The 27,254-nt window shown below is 35.6% G+C and overlaps 1 protein-coding gene across 4 annotated transcripts in view; it reads right to left on the reverse strand.

The window, feature by feature from the left end:
* The window catches only part of DCC (DCC netrin 1 receptor), a 1,206,315-nt gene that overhangs the window by 472,803 nt on the left and 706,258 nt on the right, over positions 1-27,254 (reverse strand). For all 4 annotated transcript variants that reach the window (XM_017501124.2, XM_017501122.2, XM_017501121.2 and 1 more), the window contains exons 6-7: positions 7,232-7,386; positions 4,523-4,643 (exon numbers count right to left, since the gene is read on the reverse strand). In XM_017501124.2, the coding sequence (XP_017356613.1) occupies positions 4,523-4,643; positions 7,232-7,386 (276 nt within the window). The remainder of the gene's footprint in view (positions 1-4,522; positions 4,644-7,231; positions 7,387-27,254) is intronic.

The following is a 27,254-nucleotide window of genomic DNA, read 5'->3' on the forward strand; positions in this document are numbered from 1 at the left end:
AGTGAGCAGCAGATTGTTATGCTTGCCACAAGTAACTCAGCCACAACCCTGTGGACAGGCTAAAGCTGAACAGCTGGGTAACGCAGGCCCACGATGTACTTCAAAATATATGGTGACCATTTATTGTGAAAACTTAAACAGAGAGGGCTATGTTCTTCCCACATGGTCACCTCATTGCTTAATTTATATTTATAGCTGGCCTCTCTACCATCTGTGCACGCGGCTTTTGCTGCATCTCTGAGGAATTGGAGTGGCATTATTTGAAGACCTGATTAAACAGCCAGGAAAAAGCAATCTATCATGTGTAAGGGGGAAATGCAAGACAGTCACAATGGTGTCCTGTCACTCTTTCAAATTTTTATCTTCATTTTCTTTTACTTTCTTTTTAATCCAATGCCAAACACAATAAACAACAACCAAGAGTGTAGAAGGCAGGGACAACACTCAACCATCTAGATGGAAAATAAATGAATTATCAAGATTTTCCTAGGCTCTAGTAAGGAGCTAAATGACATTTCTGCTGAGCAGAGCCTTGATGTTTCATGATCACACAGACCTAAACAAATCAGGGCCCAAGTGAAATGCAAGATACCATGAATTAAAGGCTACCTGTAGAGTTCCTGGTATAAGTAAAACTGAACATCTATAATAGGTTGACTGAATAAGCTGAACTATTGGAAATTAAAAGGAAGTAGCTTTTTATTTTTCTGCTGTCATCCATCCTCAAACACACTCTGTCAGCTCTGCCTTCCGAACCCTGATTGCAACTTGGGTCAATGCTCTGGCCCTGGGGCGAGGTAAGTATTTAAAAAGCCTTATCTTCAGGTATTCAAAAATGAAACAATCAAAACCCCAGGGAATAACAACCTCCCCACTTCCACAACACGCAACACCTCAGTGAGAACTAAATCAAAACATTAAACTAATAGTTTAAAATTTCTCTCCAGGGAGGGATAACATGGGGAGAAATGCTGGATATAGTACACACCTAAAGTAAAATGAAAAATAATAATAATAATATAAATAAATTAATTAAAAAAATTTCTCTCCATCTCTCAAAACAGGCGTAGACTGTAAATTGGGAAGGGGGACAGTAGGACTCCCATCATCTGTCTTTCCGTGTCTCAGTTCACTTCCCCCTTCTGCTTAGGGCCTCTCCAGTGTCAGAGAGGGAAGGAGGGATTTGGAATAAAGAGACAAAGACTGTTTTTCTCAGCTTGTCCTTTCAAAAGTCCACACTCAGGGAAGATATCTACATGTTTCTTTTTTTGTGAAGCAGCTCTGTGAGTTCTTCAGAAAACTTCCACTTTAGAAATGCAGTCACTGGACCCCTCCTGGAGTTGTCTAAGCACTCTCTGGCTGACCTGCACCACCTCCTAGCTCAGCTCCATCCAGGCACCTGTCCCTCTAGTGACTTGGTTGGGATGGCATCAGCAGACAGGACCTCTGGAGCAAGGTCCTTTAGAGAAAACTTCAGCCTTGCCTTCTGCAAATGGAACTCACATCCTTGTTCTTCTCAAGAGTGGAAATGGGTCTTCTTCCCACTGTTGTCCTCTTTTTTCTCTTCCTTGCATTGTAGACAGCTCCAGGTGATTTTTAGACAGTGTGGAGTCTAAAGCAACTCCATGTTGGAAGCGAATATACCATGTTTATTGGCTTCTGATTAACCCCTCTTCTGGGAAGTCCTCTAAGATTTCCTGTTTATCTATTGTTCCTGTGTAACAGCAGGTACTCACCATAAATCCTGCCATTAGGTGAGAAAACTTTGGTGTTACTGTACTTCCATCAACCCACACTTCCCTTCTAAACCACCTCTCTCTCTCCCCTGGTATATAAGCCCTGGGTCTGGGGTCTAGTGGCACGGGGATCCACGATGTTGTCTCAGCACTGCCAGAGATACAGATATGGCTCCTGTTCATATGCCCCTGTTAAATATTTCTAAGAAACCAGATTTGTCAGCCTCATTGGTCTCTCAGCTTCCTCAGACATTGGGGGCAGGTTTGTATAGACCATGAAACAGCCAGAATATAAAGTTGCCCATTTCCCGTAATCAGTCCTCAGCAACACACACACTACACACACACACACACACACACACACACACACACACACACACACACACACACACAGAGTCTAAAAGGTTTTCCTGGTGTCTTTACAACTTGGCTTGAATAAGAGAGAAAATACCATGACAACCTCTCATCCTATGAATTCTAGCACTTCAAAGAATCCTCCATCCCTGTGAGCAGTTGCAGGAGATTGTCACTGGGCTTCTTCGGTCAGTGCCAAGTGCTAGGAGGATATATCTTACAACTCCGTTAGAAATATGAAGTCACTTATCTTGCATTGCCCTCAGCTTTATGGCCTTAGCCAAAAAAAAAGGGAAAAAAATCAAACTTAACTAGAATTCTCTTGTTCTGTGACTTGTGTAGCAGCCAGTATTAGCTTAGAGGCGGCCATACTTTTGTTACTAATGATATGGTGCAGTTTTTAAAGTATGGCTCACATAAGAGACTGATTTTAAAGGTTCCTTTTTTCCTACTCATCCATTACCAGTTCAGTAGAAAATAATAGACTTAGTCACACAAATAAAATTACACTGACACTTAGAGCACATCAGTTGGAGGGAAAAGAAGCCCAACAGAGAAACGTGATCTCCAGAAAAAGTCAATTGCCCCTTTTAATTCCTATATAGCTCCTTTGGCTTTACTCATCTGGGATTGTTGTTCTGTAGTTCTTTTTTTTTTTAATTTCAATCAAGGAAAACGGAGAATGTCATCTTTGTGACTATTACTATGAATCCTCAGGTAATTGGCTAGGAATATGTAAAATATAAAGACTTAATCGGCACATTTTAAATGAAAGCCAAAAACTATGTCTTATATATTTTTGCTACTTTATATTAAACTTACTTCAGGGAAAGATTAACACAAAAGTGAGCCATGTCAAAAGGAAGAAAATTGGTCCAAAAGAGTAGAAATGTACATAACATGATAAATTACTTAAGGAAGATATTAATATTTTGAAGTATTTGGTTCTGTATAAACAACTGTCTTGTCCCTGTTTTAACCTTCTTTAGTATTAATCATTTTGGAGCAGCAGAACGGGTTCTTTTGTTTTTATTTTTGTCTCTCCTCCCAAGAAACTGTGCTGTTATAGAGAAATTACATGACAGGTCTAACATAAATTTATTCTAGTTTTGGTTTTGCTGTTGTTTTTGAGACAGAGTCTTGCTCTGTTGCCCAGGTTGTAGTGCAGTAGTGTGATCATAGCTCATTGCAGCTTCAACATCCTGGGCTCAAATGATTGTCCTGCTTCAGCCTTCCAAGTAGCTGGACTACAGGCATGTGCCACCATGCCCAGCTAGTTTTTAAATATTTTTGTATTTTTAGTAGAGACAAAGTCTTCCCAAGTTGTCCAGGTTGTTCTCAAATTCCTGGTCTCAAGCAATCCTCACCCCTCAATGTCCCAAAGAGCTGGAATGGCAGGCATGAGCCACTGTGCCCAGCCTTATTCTAGAATTCTATAATTCACCACTACATTAAACTTCCAAAAGACTAAAAAATAAAATGACATTTCCTGCAATTACAATAAAAAGGAGCAATTCTTCAAGATCTATTTGATACGGTCTGGATCCGTGTCCCCACCGAAATCTCTTATTGAATTATAATCTCCAATGTTGGAGGTGGGGCTGATGGGAGGTGATTAGATCATGGGGGCAGATTTCCCTGTTGGTGCTGTTCTCCTGATAGTGACTGAATTCTCATGAGATCTGGTTATTTAAGATTATGTAGCCCTTCCCTGCCTTTCTCTTGCACCAGCCACATAAATGCACCTGCTTCCCCTATGCCTTCTGCCATGACTGCAAGTTTCCTGAGGCCTCCCCAGAAGCCCAGCAGATGACCAGCTTCATACTTCCTACACAGCCTGCAGAACCATGAGCCAATTAAACCTCTTTTCTTTATAAATCACTCAGTTTCAGATATTTCTCTATAGCAGAATGAGAACAAACTAATGCACTACTTAAAAGAAGAGAAAGCTGGCTTTACTTTCAAGTGGTTATATCTATTTCTCTACCAACTTCCACTGATTCAAGACTATATTTAAGAATATATGTATAGTCCTTATGTATATGTATTTTTAGGTATGTGCCTATGTATATATGCACATATATAACTAAAATATACACATAACATATATGCAAGATATATATTTCATATTTAAATAGAATGCTGGGAAGAAAGGCAGGCTATAAAAAAGGAAGAAGGTAATAATTTAGTAGTTATTGCCTTGAAAACCAGAGGCCCTATTATTCATGATGACTATCTCATTGGAGATACATATATACACATAATTTTCTAGCAGGAATATATCATCAATACACAAGTATACACCTTAATTAAATAAACAATTTCATATTGCCATATTTGCTTTGAGGGGTAGGGAAAACAGCATGGATTTTACAAACAGACTATGGATAATTTTAAATGCAGGTACCAAAGCAAAGTTCTTATTTTCTTACCAGGCTTAGGGACGATGAGCTGTGCACTAGTCTGAGCATTTCCAGCCTCATTTTCAGCCACACATTGATAAAAGCCTTCATCTGACTTCACTACCCCAAGTATCCGTAAGTTGCTTCCTCCCTAGGGAAAAAAAAGCAGGTGAGATATTTTAAAAAACAAAAAACTCAAGGGAACAAAATGAACTTAGACGAGACCAAAGTTTAATAAAACACCACAGAAGAATCAGCAGGAGAGGCCATGAGGTGTCAGCCTCACAGACATGTCCTATGCCACCTGGGAAATGTCACACATTCCCAATTTTCTTTTCTGAATTCACAGGCATCAGTTTAACCTAGCCCTGCAATAAAAAATATGTTGACAAAAATATACATCATCCTGAATAACTAAATGTGCAGTCAACGGACAAGTCTTTTATTAGGTATACAAGAAACAAAGATTAGCAGCAAAAGAAATATCATTCTTTTACTTGTTACTGAAGGAAGTTCAGGTTTAGTAGCTGCCCAGGAAAAACAGAAAAATACGTAAATACTGATAACTGCAGATTCTAAAGGATAAGAAGTCAAAGTTGGATATCTCCTGGAAGTGTGTGCCCAGAAAAATGTCTAAAAATTCTTTAAAAATATTAATGCCTTTAACATATACCCTTTTGCGGTTTGGAGAGGGGAGTATGGTGAATATTTTATACCTATGTGGTTCCTGTTTTATGGCTGAAACGCTTCACCTATAAAGACTAAATACAGCAACATTACCTCCTTTTATTTAAAAGTTGAGCCACCATGGTTTTCAAGGATGGATGATAAAATGATCTAGAGATATCATTTAATGGTACAAACTCAGTTTGTCTTCAATATTGGTGTAAGAATTAGTTAAGTAAGTGAAACGTGGTAAATCACTTCCCCTGGAGTCATTAAGAGATAAATATTACCTCATGGGGAATTCTTAAATGTTTTTAGTGTCTTGTAGTCAATTCTTAGCTGATGTAAAATTCTTTGATAAAGCTGGCTAACTTTTAATTAACAATTCTCACGGAACTTACTATTTGTGCTCAATGTGTTGTGTGTGTCAGACAATGGCTCTCAAATTTCTGGAGGTTTTGGAGAAATATTTTTAAGCACAATTTAATGCAAATAGAGCACATATCTTACATTTTCTTTCACCTTAAGAAAGAAGAATTTAAATAGGTTGGCTGTAATGTGTCATGCTGGGAGAAAGATTATATTCAAAATGTAGAAAAAGAAATGTTGCATTTTATCATGTGTCCTTAAGGGCACTGAACAATCTCCTTTAAGTGCAAGTACCACATACTTTAGGCATATACAACACTTTTTAAGGTGCAGATTGGCAGATCATTTTTAATTCAGTGGTAGTGGAAATAGCATTGCCTTTAAAGGAAATGATGGATTGCTGTGGCATTTAAAAGTTAAATTTTTATCTTTCTTACTCTGTTTCTAACCAATTAAACAAATGCAACTAAAAGTGAAAAATGGTAAGTGATGATAAAAGTGATAAATATATACTTTGTGGATTTCTTAAGAACCTTTATAGTAGGCCAGTATGCATGCACACAAAAATTATGAAAGTTTCTGAAAGTCGACAGATTGTGGAAGAGGCACTTAACAACAAAGGCCATTGTAATATGATGGAGAGATTGTGTCTGGACTCACAGGATGGCTATGCTCTAGTCTCATACTGTCTGGGAGACCAGGCTTTGCTGACAGCTCTTTGAAAGAGTCATGTCTGCTTCTCAAACATAAGTAGACCTAAAACCCTCTTCTTTAGCTGCAAATTCTTTGCTATTTGAAAAGAACTTTTTATTGTTCTCAGATATTCATATACCTAAAATCAGAACCTCCAATGCTGACCTATACCTCTAGGCGAGTTTTCACAGAGCATTTTGCAAATGAGACAAGCATTCTGCCAGTAACAGTGAAAACTACAGTAATGGAAGGTATTGAGCACTCCCTGTGTACTAGGGCAACAGTTCACTGAATAGAGTACCATTACCCCTATTATCTCCCACAATAGGGATAAAAAATGAACTAAAACTTATAGGAAACTATAAAAGTTATTCCTCTTAGCTTCAGTTTGTTCCAGTATTCAAAATTACAAAGCAATATGTACTCTGAGTCTTCATGACCTCTCTATCACCGCAGCCACCAATGCCACCAACATTCAGTGTCCTCATCACCACATCAACACTGCCCTTCTCAACTGCTCATGTAGGATCAGCTGGTCCTACGTGGCAGGGTAGAAAAAATAAGGTGTCTGTATTACCAAGTGAAGACTTCCATAATCATAAGTAGAACATCTTATGAAACTGTATTAAAATGGGTAAAGGTCAAAGAAGTAAGAGATTCTTGGCTTAAGTCTAGAATTAGGTTCTAAACTCTTTTCAATAAACCAGCAGTGAAAGTGTGAAACTGCTCAGAAAGTCTTAGGCTCTCTGTATTTCATTTATTTTTGTCTGTTTGTATGTCTTAAAGTCTTATCTGTAAAACCTGAGGGCTGAATTCTTCGATCACTGTTTTTCAGCTCAAAAATTCTTAGGTCTTGAAAATCATTTACTTTATTTGAATAATTTTCTTAACACACCACAAAAAAATCTCCCACAAGAGCCTTTTTCTTTTTGTTCAGGAAGAAAAACATGTGAAAGAAATAGGAAACAATGAATGGGATTGTAAAACAAATATGAAAAAAAAAATAATTACCACTATCTGAAAATAATCACTAGGAATGACCACATCTCCATTCTTCATCCAATTCACAGTGGGCACAGGCTTTCCAGAGACTGTACATTCAAACTCAATATCCATGCTTTCATAGGCATAGAGGTTGGAAGGATGATTTAAAAACCATGGCGGAACTGCAAAGACAGAAAAAAAAAAGTGAGTGGGTGGGGATGTGAGCTTGCATGCAGCTGAGTTTAAAACACTTCTCTGGGATAGAAAATAGTTGTAATTCAAATCATTCCTTAAACCCTTAGCTTATTATACAGGAACTATTACAAAACAAATCTTTTGTTTCCCCAAATGCAGTTAAACAGTTGCAATTAATGGTGTTCTGCCACAAGGAAAGAAAAAAAGAAACACTTTAAAAAAATAACATACATAATAAACATTCTGAATACCCAAGTGTTTGGATCCAGTTGACCTACACATTGAAAAGTACATAAGTCTTTGGAAGCTGTTCTAATGAAGCAAAGAAAGGGAAGCTGGTGGAGCTGAGACAACCCAGAGTGTAAGATAAGAAAGCTCAGATGCCCTTTAATTCTAGAGTTTCATTAGGATTGAGTTAATGTGATGGACTGATTTTCTCTTGAAACTGGTTATAGTGATAGGGAACTACAAAATGCATGTGTCATTTTCATTGTGGCCACATTCTTATTGCCTTAGCAATTACCTATTGTAGTGTATTACTGTACCGTATTATTATTTTCTCAGCATGGTATGTGATATACTAATTTAATTCCATTTCTTAATTATCATAACACTCGTTACTCTATGATGGAAATTTGCAATTGAATGAAAATTACAAATATAACACATCTTTGCTAATGAATCTTTCAGGCTTAGTCCCTCAAAACCTTGCCTAGGAGAAAGAAAATTTAAAAAGTAATGTTTATCCTTTTCCATGGGGAAACTTAGAGTGTTGTCAGGTTTCAATATTCTTATTGACTGAGAAGCCAGATTAAATTCACAGTGAAGTAGAAGCCATGATCTTGTTTCACCTAGAAAATGGATTCATATTTTAGTAGCCATTATCAAAGGTAGACTGTTTTTGTCATTTTTGTCATGCTTAATGAGTGATGAGTGCTAATTTTTTTATTAAGTCACTGCTGTATTTTGCTCTAACATCCATCAGCAAAACTTTCCCGACACCAAAGTTAACTTACAATATTTGACGGCCATTGCCTTCTAGAAAAATAGGAAAGCAAAAACTGGCAAAAATCCTGGCAAAAACTCCCAGGATTCAAGTCCTGATTTTTCCTACTGAATGATCTCTCTTTCTCTCTTATTTTCCTGATTAGTAACTAAATATTTGGACCTCTACCACTAAACAACTTATAAATTCTTTAATCCTAAATCAAGTTGATTTAGATGATGTGGCTGGGAAACATTAATATTCATGGACTAAAACCGAAACAAAACATGTACTCTTTGTCTACAGGGCTAAAATTATTTATTTATTATTAATGATGTTAATATGACTTTTTTGATTCCTTAGCCAAATTCACCAACAGTAAATCAAAAGACATCAAAATATTAAATAAATGTCTCTGAGCAGATATATTAGTTAAATATATGGAACAGTTCTATTCTGTTGCCTGTTTTTCCAAAGACTTTGGTCAAGTGTTCATTTACTAGCCAATATTCAACATTTACTGAGAGCTGACAATGCACAATTTATTAGTCTAAGCCTTTTACAGTTATTATTCTCACTCCCACTAGCTGAAGCAGATTCTATTATCCCCACTTTACAAATGGAGGGATTGAAGTACAAGGTGTTTAAATAACTTTCCCCAAATTACACATCTTGTAAATTGTGAAGCCAGACAGTCTGATTCCCTGCCTACGTACTAAACTGATTTGCTATAATTGTCTCTTTTGCAGCTTGAAAATCCTGGTGGAAAGATAATGCAATAATATTTCCAGAGTCTCAGAGATAATGGTGATAAGCAATTTGAACCATTAAATAAAAACACATGTTTCTAACCCTCCTCCCCCTTGAAGTTCTTTCCTGGTGCCGTAAAAACTACCCAAATCTCTCCATCCTTACTGTTTCTGAAATCATTATGTCTACATTAGAGTTTTTCAAAATTTAGGTCACATCCATTAGTATAACTTGAAATTAATAGACTGTGTTGAGACTAAAATTTAAATACGTATGTTTACATATATGTACACAGAGAGAGAGAGAAAAAGAGAGAGATTAGGAATAGAAAGTATTGAGAATATAGAGGGAGAAAAAAGGAGAGAAGAGAATACCAAATTTATATTGAAGAAGAGAAAACAGAAGCTTCAAGGGTCAAAATAACAGAGCCAGGTTGGGCTGCGTTTAAATCTCAGGCCCTTCTCTCACTCTAAGTGCCTCTGTTACTATCCCATTTATAACCTGGAGATAAGAACTGAGATTAATGACAGTTAATGTTCTTGAATAACAGTACATAATTGTATGATAAAGAAAACAAATGCAAAAATATATCACAGTGTATCACTGGTAGCAAATATAATTATTGTATATAATTATACGTAAATGCATAAATATGTATGGTACGTCTGTGTATGTGTGTGTATGTGTGTAGCCTCTTGCTTTTTTCAATTTTATTATTTCCTGATTCTCCAATTAGTTTTCTATATTTTCAGTGTCAAAAATAATGTGCATACATAAGAGAATTTCTTAAAAACAAATTACTGAGTTTAAGTGATTGCTGTTTTCACATAATTTCATGCAGATTCACTGTTTCTCTAATTTGGGGTGATAGGACTCATTTTCCTTTTTATTAACCTTTCAGTGGAACTAAATAAAGCAAAGCTGATCACAAAATGAATTTGTAAAACCATCTCTTTTATTGATTAATAGAGGGATTTCCTATTAACCAAGGGGAAAATAATCTGACTTAACCATATAATTATAGTTGTAATACTGCTAAGTACCACATGAATAGCTCAACAATTATTTCCTGTTTACAAATGTATATGTGAGTTTTGATCTGTATTTTGTAATTTTATTATATTTCTTAGGCTTTTAGCATTACACTGGACACCTTGTCTTCTCTGGCTATCTTGGTATCTTTATTTCCATGTTAGATTCTCTAACTTTCACATTCAATGAATGATAAGAAAAAATAAAGAGTGAAGAATGAGGTACCATGACTATTTGGGGAAAATAACAGGTATTGGTTATTTTAGAACACATTTCAGAAATATTATTAAAGTGTATCTTCCTGCTTTCTGATCAAAAGTTATTAAAATACTTACGTAACATGGGAGAGGGCCTTAAAAAGGTATGAAATATACAGGCTTGGGTAGTAGTAGGAATTAGGTTAAAGCTTTCTTTCTTTTAAATAATGCATCACTGAATTACTGCTTACTTCTTAAACTTATCATCCACACATGACTTACATATACCCCATGCTTCAATGATACAATTGATCCTTTTTAAATTCCAAGTCTTTGTAAATTCTATTTTCTAATCCTGAAATGTTTACTGTTTCACTTTATAATATAGACAGTGATATGGTTTTGCTATATCCCACCCAAGTCTTACCTTGAGTTATAGTTCCCATAATCCCCACTTGTCATGGGAGGGACTCAGCAGGGAGGAAGGTAATTTGGACATGGAGACAGTTACCTCATGCTATTCTCATGATAGTGAGTGAGTTCTCATGAGATCTGAAGGTTTTTTGTTTGTTTTTAAGGATCCAGTTCCATTTATTTGTCATATCTTTCTTGTTTTCTTTCATATAGAAGAAAAAAGTCCCCTTTCCTTTATTTTATGACTCTGACACTTTAAAAAAATTATAGGCCAGTTATTGTGCAAAATGTCTCTCATTTTGAATTTTTCTGACGCCTCCTCATGATGAGAGTCACGTTTTGGCACCTTTGGCAGGAACATCTTTACAAGTGATGCTATGTTCTCATTGCTTCCAATCAGAAGGCACACAATTGGTCCCATTACTAACCATATTCACTTTGATTACCTAGTGATGTCTTCTAGGCATTTCCAATGTATTCTTTCTTCCTTTGTAATAAGTATGTAATATTAAATTTTTTTCTTTTTCTAATTGCATTTTAGGTTTTGGGGTACATGTGAAGAACATGCAAGATTGTTGCATAGGTACACACATGGCAGTGTGATTTGCTGCCTTCCTCCCCATCACCTATATCTGGCATTTCTCCCCATGCTCTCTCCCAGTTTTATAAGAGGCTTTTCCCTTTTTCATTTGGAACTTCTTGCTGCCGCCATGTGAAGATGGACATGTTTGCTTCCCCTTCCGCTATGACTATAAGTTTCCTGAGGACTCCCCAGCCATGCAGAACTATTAGTCAGTTAAACCTCTTTCCTTTATAAATTACCCAGGCTCCAGTATATATTTATCAGTAGCATGAGAATGGACTAATAGAGACACATTCCCTATCCTTCATGAAGCTACTTCTTCAAGAAGGATCTCCTGATTTTTTCTTGAAAAATTTTCTTTCCTTTTGGGAACCCTGTGGTGCTTATTTTAATTGATTTGTGGCATTTGACTTGGTTTCTCCTGCACTCTACTTATTTGTGTATATGTTTTACCTTGACATTAGTATGTGACTTCTCCATGGAAGAGGCTCTATCATGCTACCATGAAATCGGTATGTAACTTAATATATTTTTGGTGAGTACACTATTCTGCAGTGCACTGCACAAATAAAGTTTACCCAATTTTTCTCTTCTCTTTTGATCTCTGTTGTTGTTGTTTTTTTATCAGTGATGAATAAACTAGGATCTAGGATATTTTTGTCACGTTTTAGGATTGCTTCCTAGAACTTATGATTGAGGTATAATCATGTTACAGCATTTACTGCTCTGGAGTCCTATACAAATTGATAAAGCCATCTCTAGTTAAAGGGTCACGGGAAATACCATTTTTAAAATTATAACAAAACTTTCATTGTCAACTTCTGTTTTCAAAATGTTGTCAATGAACTGTCTTTGTTCACAGAATAAAGGCCAAGTTTGTAACTTTATATTTAATAACTCAGAGGTTAAAAACTTACCTGCTCAAATCTTATTTCTCATTCCTCCTCTAAAGAAATCATCTAATCTACTTAAACCAATTCTACCTGCATTAAAACACGACATAATAGTTAAAATGTCTCTTTAGGATGATTTAATATAATTGCTTTATTTTACAGATCAAAAAACTGACTAAAGAGTGAATATTATTCATCAGTGGCCATGGATATATTTCTTCAACATATTTATAGTCATGGATTCCTGTCTGGAAGTACATTCCTCAGATAATATATGTTATATTTATTCTCCAAGAAGCAACTCACATCTCTCTTTTCCATAATGTTCCACGAAGCTGTGAATTTCTGCTTCTTGCAGTGCTCTATCTCCATGCCCAATTTTTACACCACTTACTATTATAAATTATCTTCCACATATTTCACTATTCACCAACCGGATTAAGGTTCTTAAAGATGGAGCCTGAAGCATATGTTTGTTTGTTTTTTAAATCCCTTTGCACATTATATAACTCCCCACTTTTCCTACTTCTGTGGAAGGACTCATTTCACTATTTAAGCTTTTTGGTTGGCAGCAATTTCCTAATGACCAACGAAAGTATCATGAATTTTTATCAAATTGTTCCATTTACATAGTATTAGCCCATTGAAAAGCTTAGTACACATGTCCATTGTTTCAAGAATTTCGGGCAAGATACTGACTTCAGTTATACTTTCCTTCTTTGGATAAAATCCATGGCCAGAAATAAAATGTTCACATTTCCATCAGATCTGGGTTTCCTAGGATCTTTGCAAGTACTTCTAGTATGTACATAAAGAAGAATTATTTTTATGGAAGTCTGAGAGAAGGAATCCCAACAAAAAAAAAATGACTAATAAGAGATAGAAACGTAGAAAAAATATAATTCTTTTTTTTAAACTCTGTCATATTTAGACATGCATAATACATGAGAGAGACTTCCAGACTGCAATTGCTAGATTGTACAAGCAAACCTTAAATTTGGGTAAAAGTTTTCTTTAAGTTTATCTATTTATTTTTTTTTATGTTTATATGCTATGACTACTTGTTTGAATCCTGTACAATAAAATATATTCTGGATTTGAGCTTCAAAGTCATCACCAGCAGCCTAAATAGTATTATGGGTTTTATTTTACATAATAAATTCCCATAAGTATTTTCTGCAACACCTCATATTGCTGAAGACTTGGTTTCTTTTTAACTTTTAGATGTTACTCAGCTATTCTTTTCTAGTTACTTAACTATGTAATAAATATGGGTCACTTGTAAAATATCACTGTAATACATAATATTTTCCACATTATCTAAACTTTGAAAACATGATATAGATAATTGAAAACATGGTATTCCAAAGAATTACCACAGCTCCTTGAAATGACAAGAAATACATTTTTAAAACCATGCAGGTGGTTTTAAATTAACAATAGACAATACAAACCACTCCAGTGACTGAACAACATGAATTAAAGAAAAAAGACAGATTGATAAACAGATTTTATTAGGAGAAAAATAAAAATAAGCATAATCTTTGAGTGGCTGTGATTCTGCCCTGAGAATAGTCAGCTCATTTCCCTGAAGCCATGTACCTTTAGACTTCATTTGTTCATTTTTGTTGAAATATTGGACATAATAAGCCCATTAATCTTCTTTGGAACGCATATATCTGAAAAGACTAATCACACCAAATGTCTCAGAGGAGTTTGCTGCCAAATTGTGCTACCTCTATATCCAAAACAAATGGGTTATTTCAAGTGCAGTATTAAAACAGTATAAACAGATCATTTCACTTTAAGGAGTCATTGTTTCACATATAACTGAGTTCAGATTACTACAAAGGAAGCCATCTGCCATGAAGTGTGGGTTTGGAGATAACATATTGGTATGGTTTGGCTCTGTGTGCCCACCCCATCTCATCTTGAATTGTAATCCCCACATGTTGAGAGAGGGATCTGGTAGGAGATGACTGGATCATAGGGGCAGTTTCCCTCATGCTATTTTCATGTTAGTGAGTTCTCAGGAGAGCTGATGGTTTTAAAGTGTGCCACTTCCTCACTTTCTTCTGCCGCCTTGTGAAGACATATGTGTCTTGCTTCCCCTTTGCCTTCCGCCATGATTTTAAGTTTCCAAAGACTTCCCCAGCCATGCAGAACTGTGAGTCAATTAAAGCTCTTTTCTTTATAAATTACTCAGACTCAGGTAGTATTTATAGCAGTGTGAGAAAGGACTAATACACATATCATAAGAGAAAAATATTCTTTGTAAATGCAGCTTCTCTGTTAAATACACCTTAACAAAATCCTCATTCTAGGCAATAGTGTAAGAGACTTCTCAATTTAGACTTGAGAAATGCAACCCCACAGTTTCAATTCTTCCTGCACCAACTCTTGTTGCCAGAGTAACTTGTATTCAGCTAACTTGATGTTTAAATGCATAATCCTTCTTTCCACTCTTTTTTAAACAAGGTGCTGTGACAATGCATCTTCTGTCCTATTCAGCACTTCTCTCCAGGCCTTTTCTTAAGTGACAAGTGACTTGAAGTCTGCTTAATATTTCTCTCTAGTTTATTTCCTCCTACCTACCTATCTGTATTTTCTCATAGGACTGGGTTGTTCAGATTTATATTTGATTCTCCGTAAGAGCGTATCTCACACATACCTGACTACACTATCTAAAAATTTAGGTTAAGTAGGCGTCTAGCCTTAAGAGATTAGAATGTATTACACATTGAAAATAAAAGCATACTTAAGTTACATTCTATTAATAATGATTGGACTTCTACTGTTCTTGAAAAACGGATTTCAAGGTATGAATTTTATTCTAAGCATTTTCTATTCCATGAGTCCTTTCAATCTAGTCTGACAGTGATTATTTCCACGATGAGGGGAATGTGCTTAGGTGCTCTGACAACTTCTGGAATACGTTAACTTTATTTTTCCTGACACAGGTGTAAGCCATAGTGAGATATTTAATTTTATATATGTTTTCTCAAACTGAAGTAAATATATTATTACTGAAAACTACATGACAGAAAAGTAGTGGATCCTACAGCAATTCATCCCATTGTGGCATCAATTTGGATATGAATTCACTAAGCTACTAACTCCTTGAGAACATGGATTGTCTTATTTATCTTTATGTCCCAAGGGCCAAGCATGGGATAGGTGCTTAGTAAATATTTACAGATGACCAGACATAAGTGTAGCTCAGTCCCCACAGGCAAACCCCTATGCATTGAGTCACCTTCTGGCTGCAGATGAGTAATAGCTTTGGAAAATATAAGTGGGGAATGACATTTAAGATATAAGGGGATTCTTTTATTCTAAAGTAAACATTAATTGCATCAACAGAGTATTAGAAGATACAAATGGTAAGCAATTTTGCTATCATTGGCAATCACAATATTTTAATTATCTTAGAGAAATAAAAGTTTAGAATATTTGAATTTATTTTCCACACCCTCATAGTACACTTATTATGAGCACAATTTGCTGAGAAATACTTCCTCCTATCTAAAAATTCTGCTGTATATGCTGTGGGATAAAAAGCATTTACAGTCCTTCATATAAGCCACAAAATGATTCTAGATCTGTCCACACAATTTTCTTTAGCCAGACAAATAATCCCATTACCCTTCCTCAGTTCTAGCTCTTTCTGTAATCAGAGTTGTTTCTCTTTAAATCCAGACTAAGCTTTCTATTTCTCTCTTTAATTGTGGAGCCTAGGATCAAATTCAGAGCAAAATTTTGTGAGGCTCAAACCAGTGATAATAACAGGAGAATTATCTAAGCGTTCTAATTCTATATACTTACTGACATTATTGCTATGCATTCGTTAATACAGTGGCTGGAAATGATTTATGTGCTATCAGTGTTCTTTGATAGATACTGACAACTCTCCAACAGTTAAGTTTGCATGTGTGTGTGTGAGCATACATATACACACATATTTATATGTGTTTCTATATATTCTCATATGACATAATTTTATATATTCTCAAATGAGAATTAAGATCCTATATAGCTGGTCCTTCATATCTGTGGTTTCTGCAGTCAAGGATTCAACCAACTGCAGATTAAAAAAAAGCAAAACAACTGCAAAAAAATAAAATATATAAGTGCAGTTTAACAACCATTTACACAGAATTTACACTGCATTAAGTATTATAAGTAATCTAGAGATGATTTAAAATATATGGGAGGATTTATGTAGGTTATATGCAAATATTATAACATGATTTATCAGGAATTTGAGCACTCACAGATTCTGGTATCTGCAGGAGCTCCTAAAACCTATCCCCATACATGCTGCGGGGCTACTCTTCTTCTACATAAAATATATAATCACATAGAATACTTAAAGTGTCCTGTGCACACACAGACTCACACAAATATATATCCATACATATACAATTGATAGACATCTTTCTTTGTCCAATTTTCAGATTAAGCTCTGAAGTAAATGACACCATGTTAAGGAAAACAAGATGTAAATGTTAAATCATATATGTTGTATGATGCCACAAATACCCAAAATAAGTTATTCAGTTCCTAACAATACATACTGACAGAAATTTGAGAGCCATTATTTTTTCTCAGTCAAATACTTTCTAGTATTATCAGTTGCCATTTGAGAGAAAATGATGTGGCTATTCTAAAAGCATAGAAAAAAATGTTTCTGTCATGCGTAAGAACTATTTCTATGTATTTTTAACTGCATTGGAAAAGTACACAAAAATACAATAGAAAATTTGTTTATCAAGCTTCTTATTAGATATTTTATGAGGGAATGGTAGATATAACATATAACTAAATTTTCCTCTCTTAATTCCTAATGAAATAAAATGTAAGCCCTAGTACATACATTGACACACAAAAATCACCCACAGCAGTCAAAAAATGAAAAGAAAGCATAGCAATGACAAAGAACAACAGCAACAAAATCAAAACAAGTATTTTTGGAGTAGAGCAGAAAAAGAAGTATTTACTTTCTTATCTTCCCGTAAACCCCAAAAACTGTCCTAAAACGTTTAGAGGAAAGCCTAAGCATTCTCACTCACACCTCTAAACATCAATCAATGGAAAATTATGAATAGCCTTAAGTTTTCGTCTTGTTTTCTTTGAGATTGAGTCTTGCTCTGTAGACCAGGCTGGAGTGCAGAGATGCCATCTTGGCTCACGACAACGGTCACCTCCTGGGTTTAAGCAATTCTCCTACCTCAGCCTCTCAAGCAGCTGGGACTATAGGTGCGCACCACCACTCTCTGCTAATTTTTGTATTTTCAGTAGGGAGGGGGTTTCTCCATGTTGGCCATGCTGGTCTCGAACCTCTGACCTCAAGTGCTCTGCCCACCTTGGCCTCCCAAAGTGCTGGGATTAGGAGTGAGCCATCGTGCCCAGCCTTTCTTTTTCTGATTAAGAAGAAGTTGCAATTACTGTTGAGGAGACACACAGGAGATGGAGGTACCTTTGAGTAAGGTAAGGCTTGTGGACCACCAATGAACTGAAGAGGTAATTGGAAACCTGAGAACAGCCCCTTCTCCCACAAACAAGAGTAGGAGACAGCACTAGCCAGCAAAGCTAGGTTTCCTAAAAGAATCTGAATGCTGCTTCAACTGAACTCATTCCCCTACCATGCCTGCTGGTTATTTAAAAATGCATAAAATGTGAAACATCCAGCCCTAAAAGTGGAGCTTAAGGGATCCCAAGAATATGGCAAGGAAGTCTAGAAGTAACCTACACTATATTAGAGCAAGTAGGATGTCTCCACAGTGCCACTCCCACATGGTCAAGATAAAAGACAGGCATAGTAAACATGGAAACATAATACAGCCAACAATAATGCAAAAGAGTGAGAGAAAAAGAGGTGTGGGGATGGAGGAAGAAAAGAGAGATTTAATGTAAGAAATAAAGCACTCAATCCAGAAGAAAATACAAGGTAGAGACGGAAAGAAACTTCTCAAGTTGCTTCATACAATGGATTAATTTAAAATGAAAATAAACTCAATAAAGCTAGAGATCAAAGACTAGGGGATAAAACAACAGAACTAAATGAAAGTGGAGTTAGTGGACCTTAGGTCCTTGATACATTAATCAAGAACCAAAACAACATCATTGGATAACCAATATATAAATTAGAAAGTAAAACTATCATAATAGATGCCACCAAAAATCAAATTATCAACATATGTCAGACTCGTTATCATCAAAATGAATGTAAATGAGAAAGCTGAAGGGATTAATTAGCACAGTTTGTACCCCAAAAAAAGGAGTGCAAATAAAGATGAGGCAGTATTGAAATAACTGGCCTTCCTGATACCATGAGTCCACAAACGGGACAGAAGATATATTCAAAGTTGTATAATAGAATATTTTTTTTCCAGGAAAATAAATTTAAGTTTTCAACCTAAAAGACTGTGTTTCTGGGAAGCTGAGTACATAAATATCCAAAGATAGAGATGTATCTAATTTAAGACATAAGATGAGGAGTAAAGATACTTAAGATATAAGATGGAGAGTAAACAATTATTTGGACATCCAGATAGAAAAAGCAAAATCAAAACACATCTATAAAAGGTGAAAGAGAATCAGTTTTCAATATGATAATATCCATTATCAGAAGACAATGGAGCACTGTTACCTGAGAATTTTACATAGGATCTTTTAATATAGAAATCTAGTTTGTCAATTATGAAAAATGCTTAGGAAATATAGCACTTTTTAGAACAAACCTAACAATGAAATTCATGCAATTAAGAGTATTAGCAAACCAAAAAGTTAGGCACTGTAGTAAAATAATTGGTGGTATGTTTTGAATATGGTTATAGACACAAATAAAAGTAAACACAATGGAAACCATGGTTACCGAAAAGAATTAATTCCATTGTTATGAACGTGAAGAGGGTGAAATAAATACTTTAGCTACTAAAGATCCAAAGGTGGGAAAATTAGAAGAGGAATCCAAAGGTAAATCTCTACTATGAGATGTTCTAATCATTCCTATCTTTTTAAGCCGGGGCTACATCCATTATGCCCTTGAATAAAAACATAACTTTTTTAAGAGACAATGTCTCTCTCTCTGTCACCCAGGCTGGAATGCAATGGCACAATCATAGCTTACTGCAGCCTCGACCTCCCAGGCTGAGGTGATATTCCCATGTCACTCTCCTGAGTAGCTGAGACTACAGGCTTATGCCATCATGTTTGGCTAATTTTATTTTGCTGTAGAGGTGGGGTCTCATTATGTTGCCCAATCTGGTCTTGAACTTCTGGGCTCAAGCAATCCTCCTGCCTCAGCCTCCCAAAGTGCTGAAATTACAGGTATAAGCCACTATACCTGGCCTGAAAGATTTTGTGTTTTTGGAAAACTGTCTATGGAAGTAAATATGTCAAGGTGAAAGTGTTCAGTGGTTGTGGAAGTATAGATATATCTTTTATCATTTTTGCATTTAAATAATTTCCAAGCCATTCCTATTCAACACAGTACTAGATGTCCTGGCCAGAGCAATCAGGTTGAAGGATAAAATAAAAGGTATCCAAATAGGAAGAGAGGAAGTCAAGCTATGCCCATTTACAGATGACATTATTCTATATTTAGAAAACCCCAGTCTCTGTCCAAAAGCTCCTTGTTCTGATAAACAACTTCAGCAAAGTTTCAAGATACAAAATCAATGTACAAAAATCAGTAGCATTCCTATATACCAACAACATCCAGGGTGAGAGCCAAATCAGGAACACAATCTCATTCACAATTGCCACAAAAAGAATAAAATATCTAGGAATACAGCTAACCAGGAAGGTTAACAATCTTCAACAAGAATTACAAAACACTGCTCAAAGATATCAGATATGACACATGGAAAACATTCCATGGTCATGGATAGGAAGAATCAATATCATTAAAACAGTCGTATTGTCTGTGATGGTTAAGTGTTAACTTCAGTGGATTAAAGAATGCAAAATATTGTTTCCGGGTGTATCTGGGTGTTTCTGGGTGTTACCAGAAGAAATTAACATTTGAGTCAGTGTACTGGGAGAGGAAGACCCATCCACAATGTGTTTGTGCACCATCTACTCTGCTGCCATAATGCACTTGTATGTTCACTGCAGCACTATTCACAATAGCAAAGACATAGAATCAACCTAAATGCTCATCAACAGTAGGCTGGATACAGAAAATATGGTATATATACACACCATGGAATACTATGCAGCCGTAAAATAATGAGATCATGTCATTTACAGCAACGTGGATGGAGCTGGAGGCCATCATCCTTAGCAAACTAACACAGAAACGGAAAACCAAAAACCACATGTTCTCACTTATAAATGGGAGCTACACAGCAAGAACACCTGAACAGAAAGAAGGGAACCATAGACACTAGGGCCTTTTCTGAGTGGAGGGTGGGAGGAGGGAGAAGATCAGAAAAAAGCAACTACTGGGTACTGTCCTTATAACCTAGTGATCAAATAATCTATAAAACAAACCCCATGATGCAGTTTACCTATATAACAAACCTGAACATATACCCCTGAACCTATAATAAACGCTTAAAAATTAACAAAAAGAAACTCAGTATTCTCAAAATATGGTTCAAAACAAAAATGCTATGTAAACAAAAATTTTTAAAATATGCCTTTAACAGTGTGTGGAAATGGCCTTTTCCTAAATGAGTAAGCTAAGAGTGGCATATTATAACATTAAAAACAATTTTAAATATATAAGCTAGATACACACACACACACACACACACACACACACACACACACACATATAATTTGAAGGAAAAACTAAAAGAAAAGAGTAGAGATATCCATTCATGTATTCAATTAAGTATTAGTCTCATGATCATTTTTCACAGGAGAAAAACAGTGTAGAGAGGTTAAGTACACTGCCCAAGGTCACAAAGACTTTAGTGGTAAGCAGACTCCAGGTGCCTGTTACCTGAACTATGCCTCAGAGAGGTAAAGATTATCTCTCTGCTCTAATTAAAGCAATAGGTTCCTATCTCTATAGGCTTTTGCTGAGTTGAAGAAAGCAATATGTCTAAGTAAAATCTTGAGACTTACAAAATGAAATCCATTAACAAATATGATGATTTTATATTTGAAGGCAATGAAAGGTAGGGTCAGTTATTACACACGTATTTCCAGACATGCAAGTATATATAACTTCCCAGTTCAATAAAAAAAAGATTCCCGCATAGCAAAATATATATATAAAAAAAAAAAAAAGTGTGTGTGTATATATAGTTTTGTAAATGTATAAAATATATATTTATAAATATATAATATATATAAAATAATATATAATATATATAATCTATCTGCAGGGAGGGCTCACCACTATAGCCTTAAGAAGTAGGAGAACCCATTGGAAATTGTAAGAGCTTGTGTAAATAGCACATGAGTTATAAATAGTTGATAAACATATTTAGCTTCCTTTTCTTTTTCTTTTATCCTACTTGTCCACTGGCGCTTGAAAACAATTCAGAGAGACTGCAGTTACTGGTGACAAGCACATAAACCCTTCAGGGAGATCACATGGAGAAAACAACAACAAAATGCTCTTCTACCTCAGATTTGGTGAAAGGAGAATAAACACAGGAAGACCTGGGAAAAGCCACTGCATGAAAAAAGGAAAGTCAGGAGCTCTGCCTCCCAGCTCTGGCTGTGTTGCAGAGAGTCATGGACACAGGGCAAGTCACTGAACTCTCCTGAATTTTGGCTTCCAACTTTGAAGATCTAGAGGATACAGAATTCCTTCCGTAACTTCTCATGTTTGCACATGCAAAACATTAGGATGTCAAGTCACTGAACTTTTCTTGACTTTAGTTTCTTACTTTGTAAATTGAGAAGTTTGAACTGGAGTCTGTGTTTTCAAGTTTGTTGGAATTCCTGCAAGTGTTGCTGTGGGTGGGGTGGGGTGGTTCTTGTATTCCTTTTACCAACTTTTTAACACCTTCCAACAAATTAGTTTTATGTTGATCTCTTCTATATACTGAGCTATTATATTAATGTAAAGTTCTATCATAACATTTTCTGCTGATAAAACAAAGTAAATTATCTGCAAGCTTTTTTTTCCAGTTTTAAAATTCTGAGTCTAACATGGAAGGATGTATGGGTGGTTCAATGCTATTCAGTTTTAACAATTTATGTAAGGTTGCTCTTGAAAAGAAAGAACAGATAAAATACAATTTTCACTTTGCTTTTTCTTCTTCCACTTAAATAATATTTGGCAAGCATTAATGCATTGCTTAAAACAATAAATACCAACATTAGCAACTCATGAAAATCACAGAAAGTGACTCAAAGGCAGTTTAAGGGTAATAGTTCAACACTTTGTTGAGAATTAACAGTATGTATTTCCTTCAAATCAACACTTGCTATGATATATTTTTAGGATTACTTGGTGAAAGTGTAATTCCAGCATTGATTATATTCTAGTTTTGAGACTCTACTTGCCTTTTTCATTCCGGTATTTTGGCCCAAAGAGTGTTTAGTTATCTACATGAAGATAACATGAGACTTCATAGTAATTTCACTGCTTTATAAGTAAGGGTTTCAGAAATCACGGAAAAAAGCATTTGTATGTGAAAGGGACAGGTTAGATTTATAAAATCCATATGACCCATCTGTAAACTTGAATGGTTTCTTGCATAGTCGATGAAAATAGTCTTTGACCATTTACCAACTATTTAAAAGCCAAGGAGGAATGATGATAAAATTCATCATTCCTAATTCATAGTGGTAATTCATAGTGGTAAATTGGAATCAACCATTTATATTTCGTAAAGTTTACTTTAGTCGGGAAGAACTCTCATCAAACTTTAAAATGGAATGTATTAATGGGAAATGACAAAGGAATACATTAGACTTTTACAAAATGACAAAATCTAGTACATGTTTAACAGCAGTGCACATCAAAAGAGATCTAAGGATTTTCACTGACCATTAAGATTTCTACTATTAAATCCCTGCCATCGTTCTTGCACTTTAGAGGACCTTGCATATTACAAATAAACATAATGCAACATATGTGTGTGTGTGTGTGTGTCTGATGTGTGTGTGTCTGTATGTGTGTGCACATGTGCATGTTAAGCTATAGATGGCCAACTCTGTCATTTGGGATAAGGCAGTCAATGCTGGCACAACATAATGTGTAACCCTAAACATCCTCTCCTGTGACTAATACTCTTCAAGCTTCAAGGAAACACTTCTTCATCTCCTTCGCTATATCCATGAACTACAAGGGTCAAATGTAAAGCTAACTAACAATTGCTGTAATCTTACATTTTTTCCTTGCATTTCAGACTGAAATCCTCTTACACATAAAATCTCATTGGAAAAGGCTGGAAAGACAAGCTTGAGGGAATGTTTTATGTAATTCTTCCAGTTTTACAGAATCATTTCTACACCTTCTCATTCTCTCAAATATTTGCATAATTGTACTTACCATATTATTCATCAATTAAAGAAAAGCTTGTTAAAAAGCTTATAATCCACCCATTGATTCTGATTAAAAAACATGTGCTCCTCAGAAGCTTCTAATATCCCTATGTGAACATTTTCACACTTATCATTCATATTTACCTTGTTTGTTTCTATATATACATTTAATTTCTGTTCACATGTCAAATATAAGGAGTCATATTAATCAACACAAGACTTTACTTTGTGAAACATACATACATACATACATACATACATACAGCTACAAACGTCTATATTCTATAGCCATACTTATGCCCTTGAAAGCTTTTGCACTCGTTGACATGCCTTTAACAAAAATACAATCTGAAATATGAACATCTTTTCTGCTACTGCATGCATATTTTTAAAGGTGGTACAAATTTTCTGCATTGTGAAAAGAAAAATCTATTAAGTTAGAAGTCAAGTTAAGAGTTACATAAGGAGGAGCTGTTTTCTGTTTGGTTATTTTTTCTTAGCCTGAACTTGAGGCGGAGCAGAAACATAGACTGTAAGTACTTCGAGAAGAGGATGCTACTTAATTATTTATTACTTTATATCCTAAAGTAATGAGTCCTGAGTAAATGCTAATTTGATTGACCAACTGGGAGCTATAAAGAGTCTTAAAGATTTAGTGTATGTCTTATATTTTATACACTAAAAGATAAGGGTAAATGGCTAATTTCTATGGCATCACACAGTTCATCTATATCAGCAGCAATATCAGAACTCAAGTTTCCTGAATTTCAATTGATGGCATTTCCCTTCTACCAAACGACATTTAAAAATACATATTATGCAAGTTGTCAAAGTATTTCAGTGGCCTATGCAGTCGCCTCATGATTCCGGAACAAAGAAAATGTTCATTTTTCTTTTTCCCCAACTGAAAATGAGACTATCTTGCTTTTGTTTTATACATCAAGCAAACATGGAAGGCAAAATGGCACCAACTCCAAATTCTCTTCTTTCACGTTTTGAAGATGCTTCCCAGCAGACTTTCTTGTTATGATATCTTTAAAAGAAGAAGGTATGTTTCTTGCTCTCATAGGGAATTCCTATCTATTAACTCTTCAATAATCCTGATATTAATCGGCAAGAACGATAATATCAAACTCTTTATGAAGTGTGGAGGTATCAGTGACATTACCTATTCTATCTAGGAAAATTTTACTTTTTAGGCAATTTCAATTTATCCTGATTTTACTTTGGCATTCACAAGCACAGTAACAGTACTTTAATGTTAGAGTTAGATGGCATCAAAGAATAGTGAGTGTGATGTGTGAGGATAGCAGGGCTAGATTTTTACTTATCCATGAGTTAATAGTTTACTAGAATTTGACAGTGCAAAAGTATCTAACTCAATTAATGGGAACAAAAAAAGAGCCCACATAGCCCAGACAAACCTAAGCAAAAAGAACAAAGCTGGAGGCATCATGCTACCTAACTTCAAACTATACTACAAGGCTACAGTAATCAAAACAGCATGGTACTGGTGCCAACTGAGGCCAATGGAAAAGAACAGAGGCCTCAGAAATAATGCCACACATCTACAACAATCTTTGACAAACCTGACAAAAACAACCAATGGGGAAAGGATTCCCTATTTAATAAATGGTGTTGGGAAAACTGGCTAGCCATATACAGAAAACTGAAACTGGACCTCTTCCTCACACCCTACACAAAAATTAACTCAAGATGGATTAAAGATTTAAACATAAGACCTAAAACCATAAAAATCCTAGAAGAACACCTAGGCAATACCATGCAGCACACAGGCATGGGCAAAGACTTCATGACTAAAACACCAAAGCAACTGCAATGAAAGCCAAAATTGACAAACGGGATGTAATTACACTAAAGAACTTCTGCACAGCAAAAGAAACTACAATCAGAGTGAACAGGCAATCTATAGAATGGGAGAAAATGTCTGCTATATATCACTCCTCTTATTTTTAAATCTCATTCTTGGGATTGTCACTGCTTGCACCCTTCAACTTTCATTTCTACATGGGTGACCATTATATTCAATCCTGACCTGTCTCAGGAGTTTCACGTTTGCAGCTTCCTGGTGGCTGTTTCAGACTCTGTCATCTTTCTCACTTCAAACTCGCCCCTGGCCAGAGTTACTAGTTCCTCGATTAGTTTGCCAGAGCCCAAAGCTACTCAAGCATTTATTACAGTATGTTATGATGGTCTGTTTTTCCTCCTAACAACCCAATAGCTCTTGGAGAAAGGAATTATGTTTATTCCTATAACTCCCACATCTGGGCCAAATTCTGCACTCTTATAGCAGCTTCATAAAAGTTTACTAAATCTAATTAAATATACTACTTCTAAAGCTTTAGCTGTCATCAGACTTGCTTGGCTTACTTTTAAACATGGAGAATCCTTGGATTCACACATAGAGATTCTGATTCAGTGACAGGTTTGTGGTGAAACCCAGGAATACGCATTTTAACCACCATTTCCATATGCTTTTTGATTTATGTAGCTCCCAGGTCATACTTTGAGAAATTATATTTTTATAGAATACAGAAAAATAGGGCTTAATCCAAATTCTGGCCATATTGATTACTTGGCATTTTGATTAGTCTCTTATTAGTAAAACAGATTATGTCAGGATTTAAAGAGAGAATACACGCTAAGCACATAGCACAGTGCCTAGCACATAGTCACTGTTCAATACATTTTAGCTATTTGCATTTTATTAGTAGTATTTCTGCATTTTATCCATGTGACTCAGTTTGTTATCCATATTTTTCACAACTGACTTGACTTTTTCTTTTTTTCACAATTTGTTTCACATTTAATCAGTGTCAAGCTTTGACATTCAACCTCTGTAATATCTGCTATTTATTTTGCTGTCTCTACTCCCAGTGCCATTACTAAGGGCAATATATTTTAACTTAATTTAGCAAATACTCACTGAGCACCCACACGTTAGGCATTGCATTGAACACTGCAGCTGCACAAACAATAGATATGCCCTCAAGGAATGGCCATTTCAGTAGGAAAAAGAAGGAACACATTTTTAATACCTGTATGGTGTGATCATTCTTGTAACAGAAGAGGAACAAGTACATTTTAACGTGAAGGAAAAGTAAAAAGGATACATAGAACTTGACAGTTTTTATGTCCGTAGTGATTAGGATGTGCAATTCTCTGGAGTCCTACCGAGAAAGAGATGATGAAAAGACCAATTAACCTATGCCAGAGACAGAGAGATGAGGAGGTGAGGGCTAAGGGTCATGTTAGGGGAAGCCTGCCTCTTGGCTACAGGACAAGTCAAGTCAGGAAGCCTCTTTCCAACCTTTACCAGAATGTGGGTTTGGAATACTCAGCCCACTCCCAAAAGAACAATAACCACAAATATGCAGTAAATGTCCTCTCCAATCCTTCTAACAACCTAGTTGGCTAGGAAAGCACAACATAGACCTTCCTCTGGCAAATATTTCTTACAGAGAATGAAAGTGGAGCAGCACAGGAAATTTCAAAGATGGAGTTTTGTAATTCACGTTTT

The sequence above is a fragment of the Cebus imitator genome, unplaced genomic scaffold (genome assembly GCF_001604975.1).
Source record: "Cebus imitator isolate Cc_AM_T3 unplaced genomic scaffold, Cebus_imitator-1.0 Scaffold278, whole genome shotgun sequence".
In the NCBI taxonomy this organism is placed as follows: Eukaryota; Metazoa; Chordata; class Mammalia; order Primates; family Cebidae; genus Cebus; species Cebus imitator.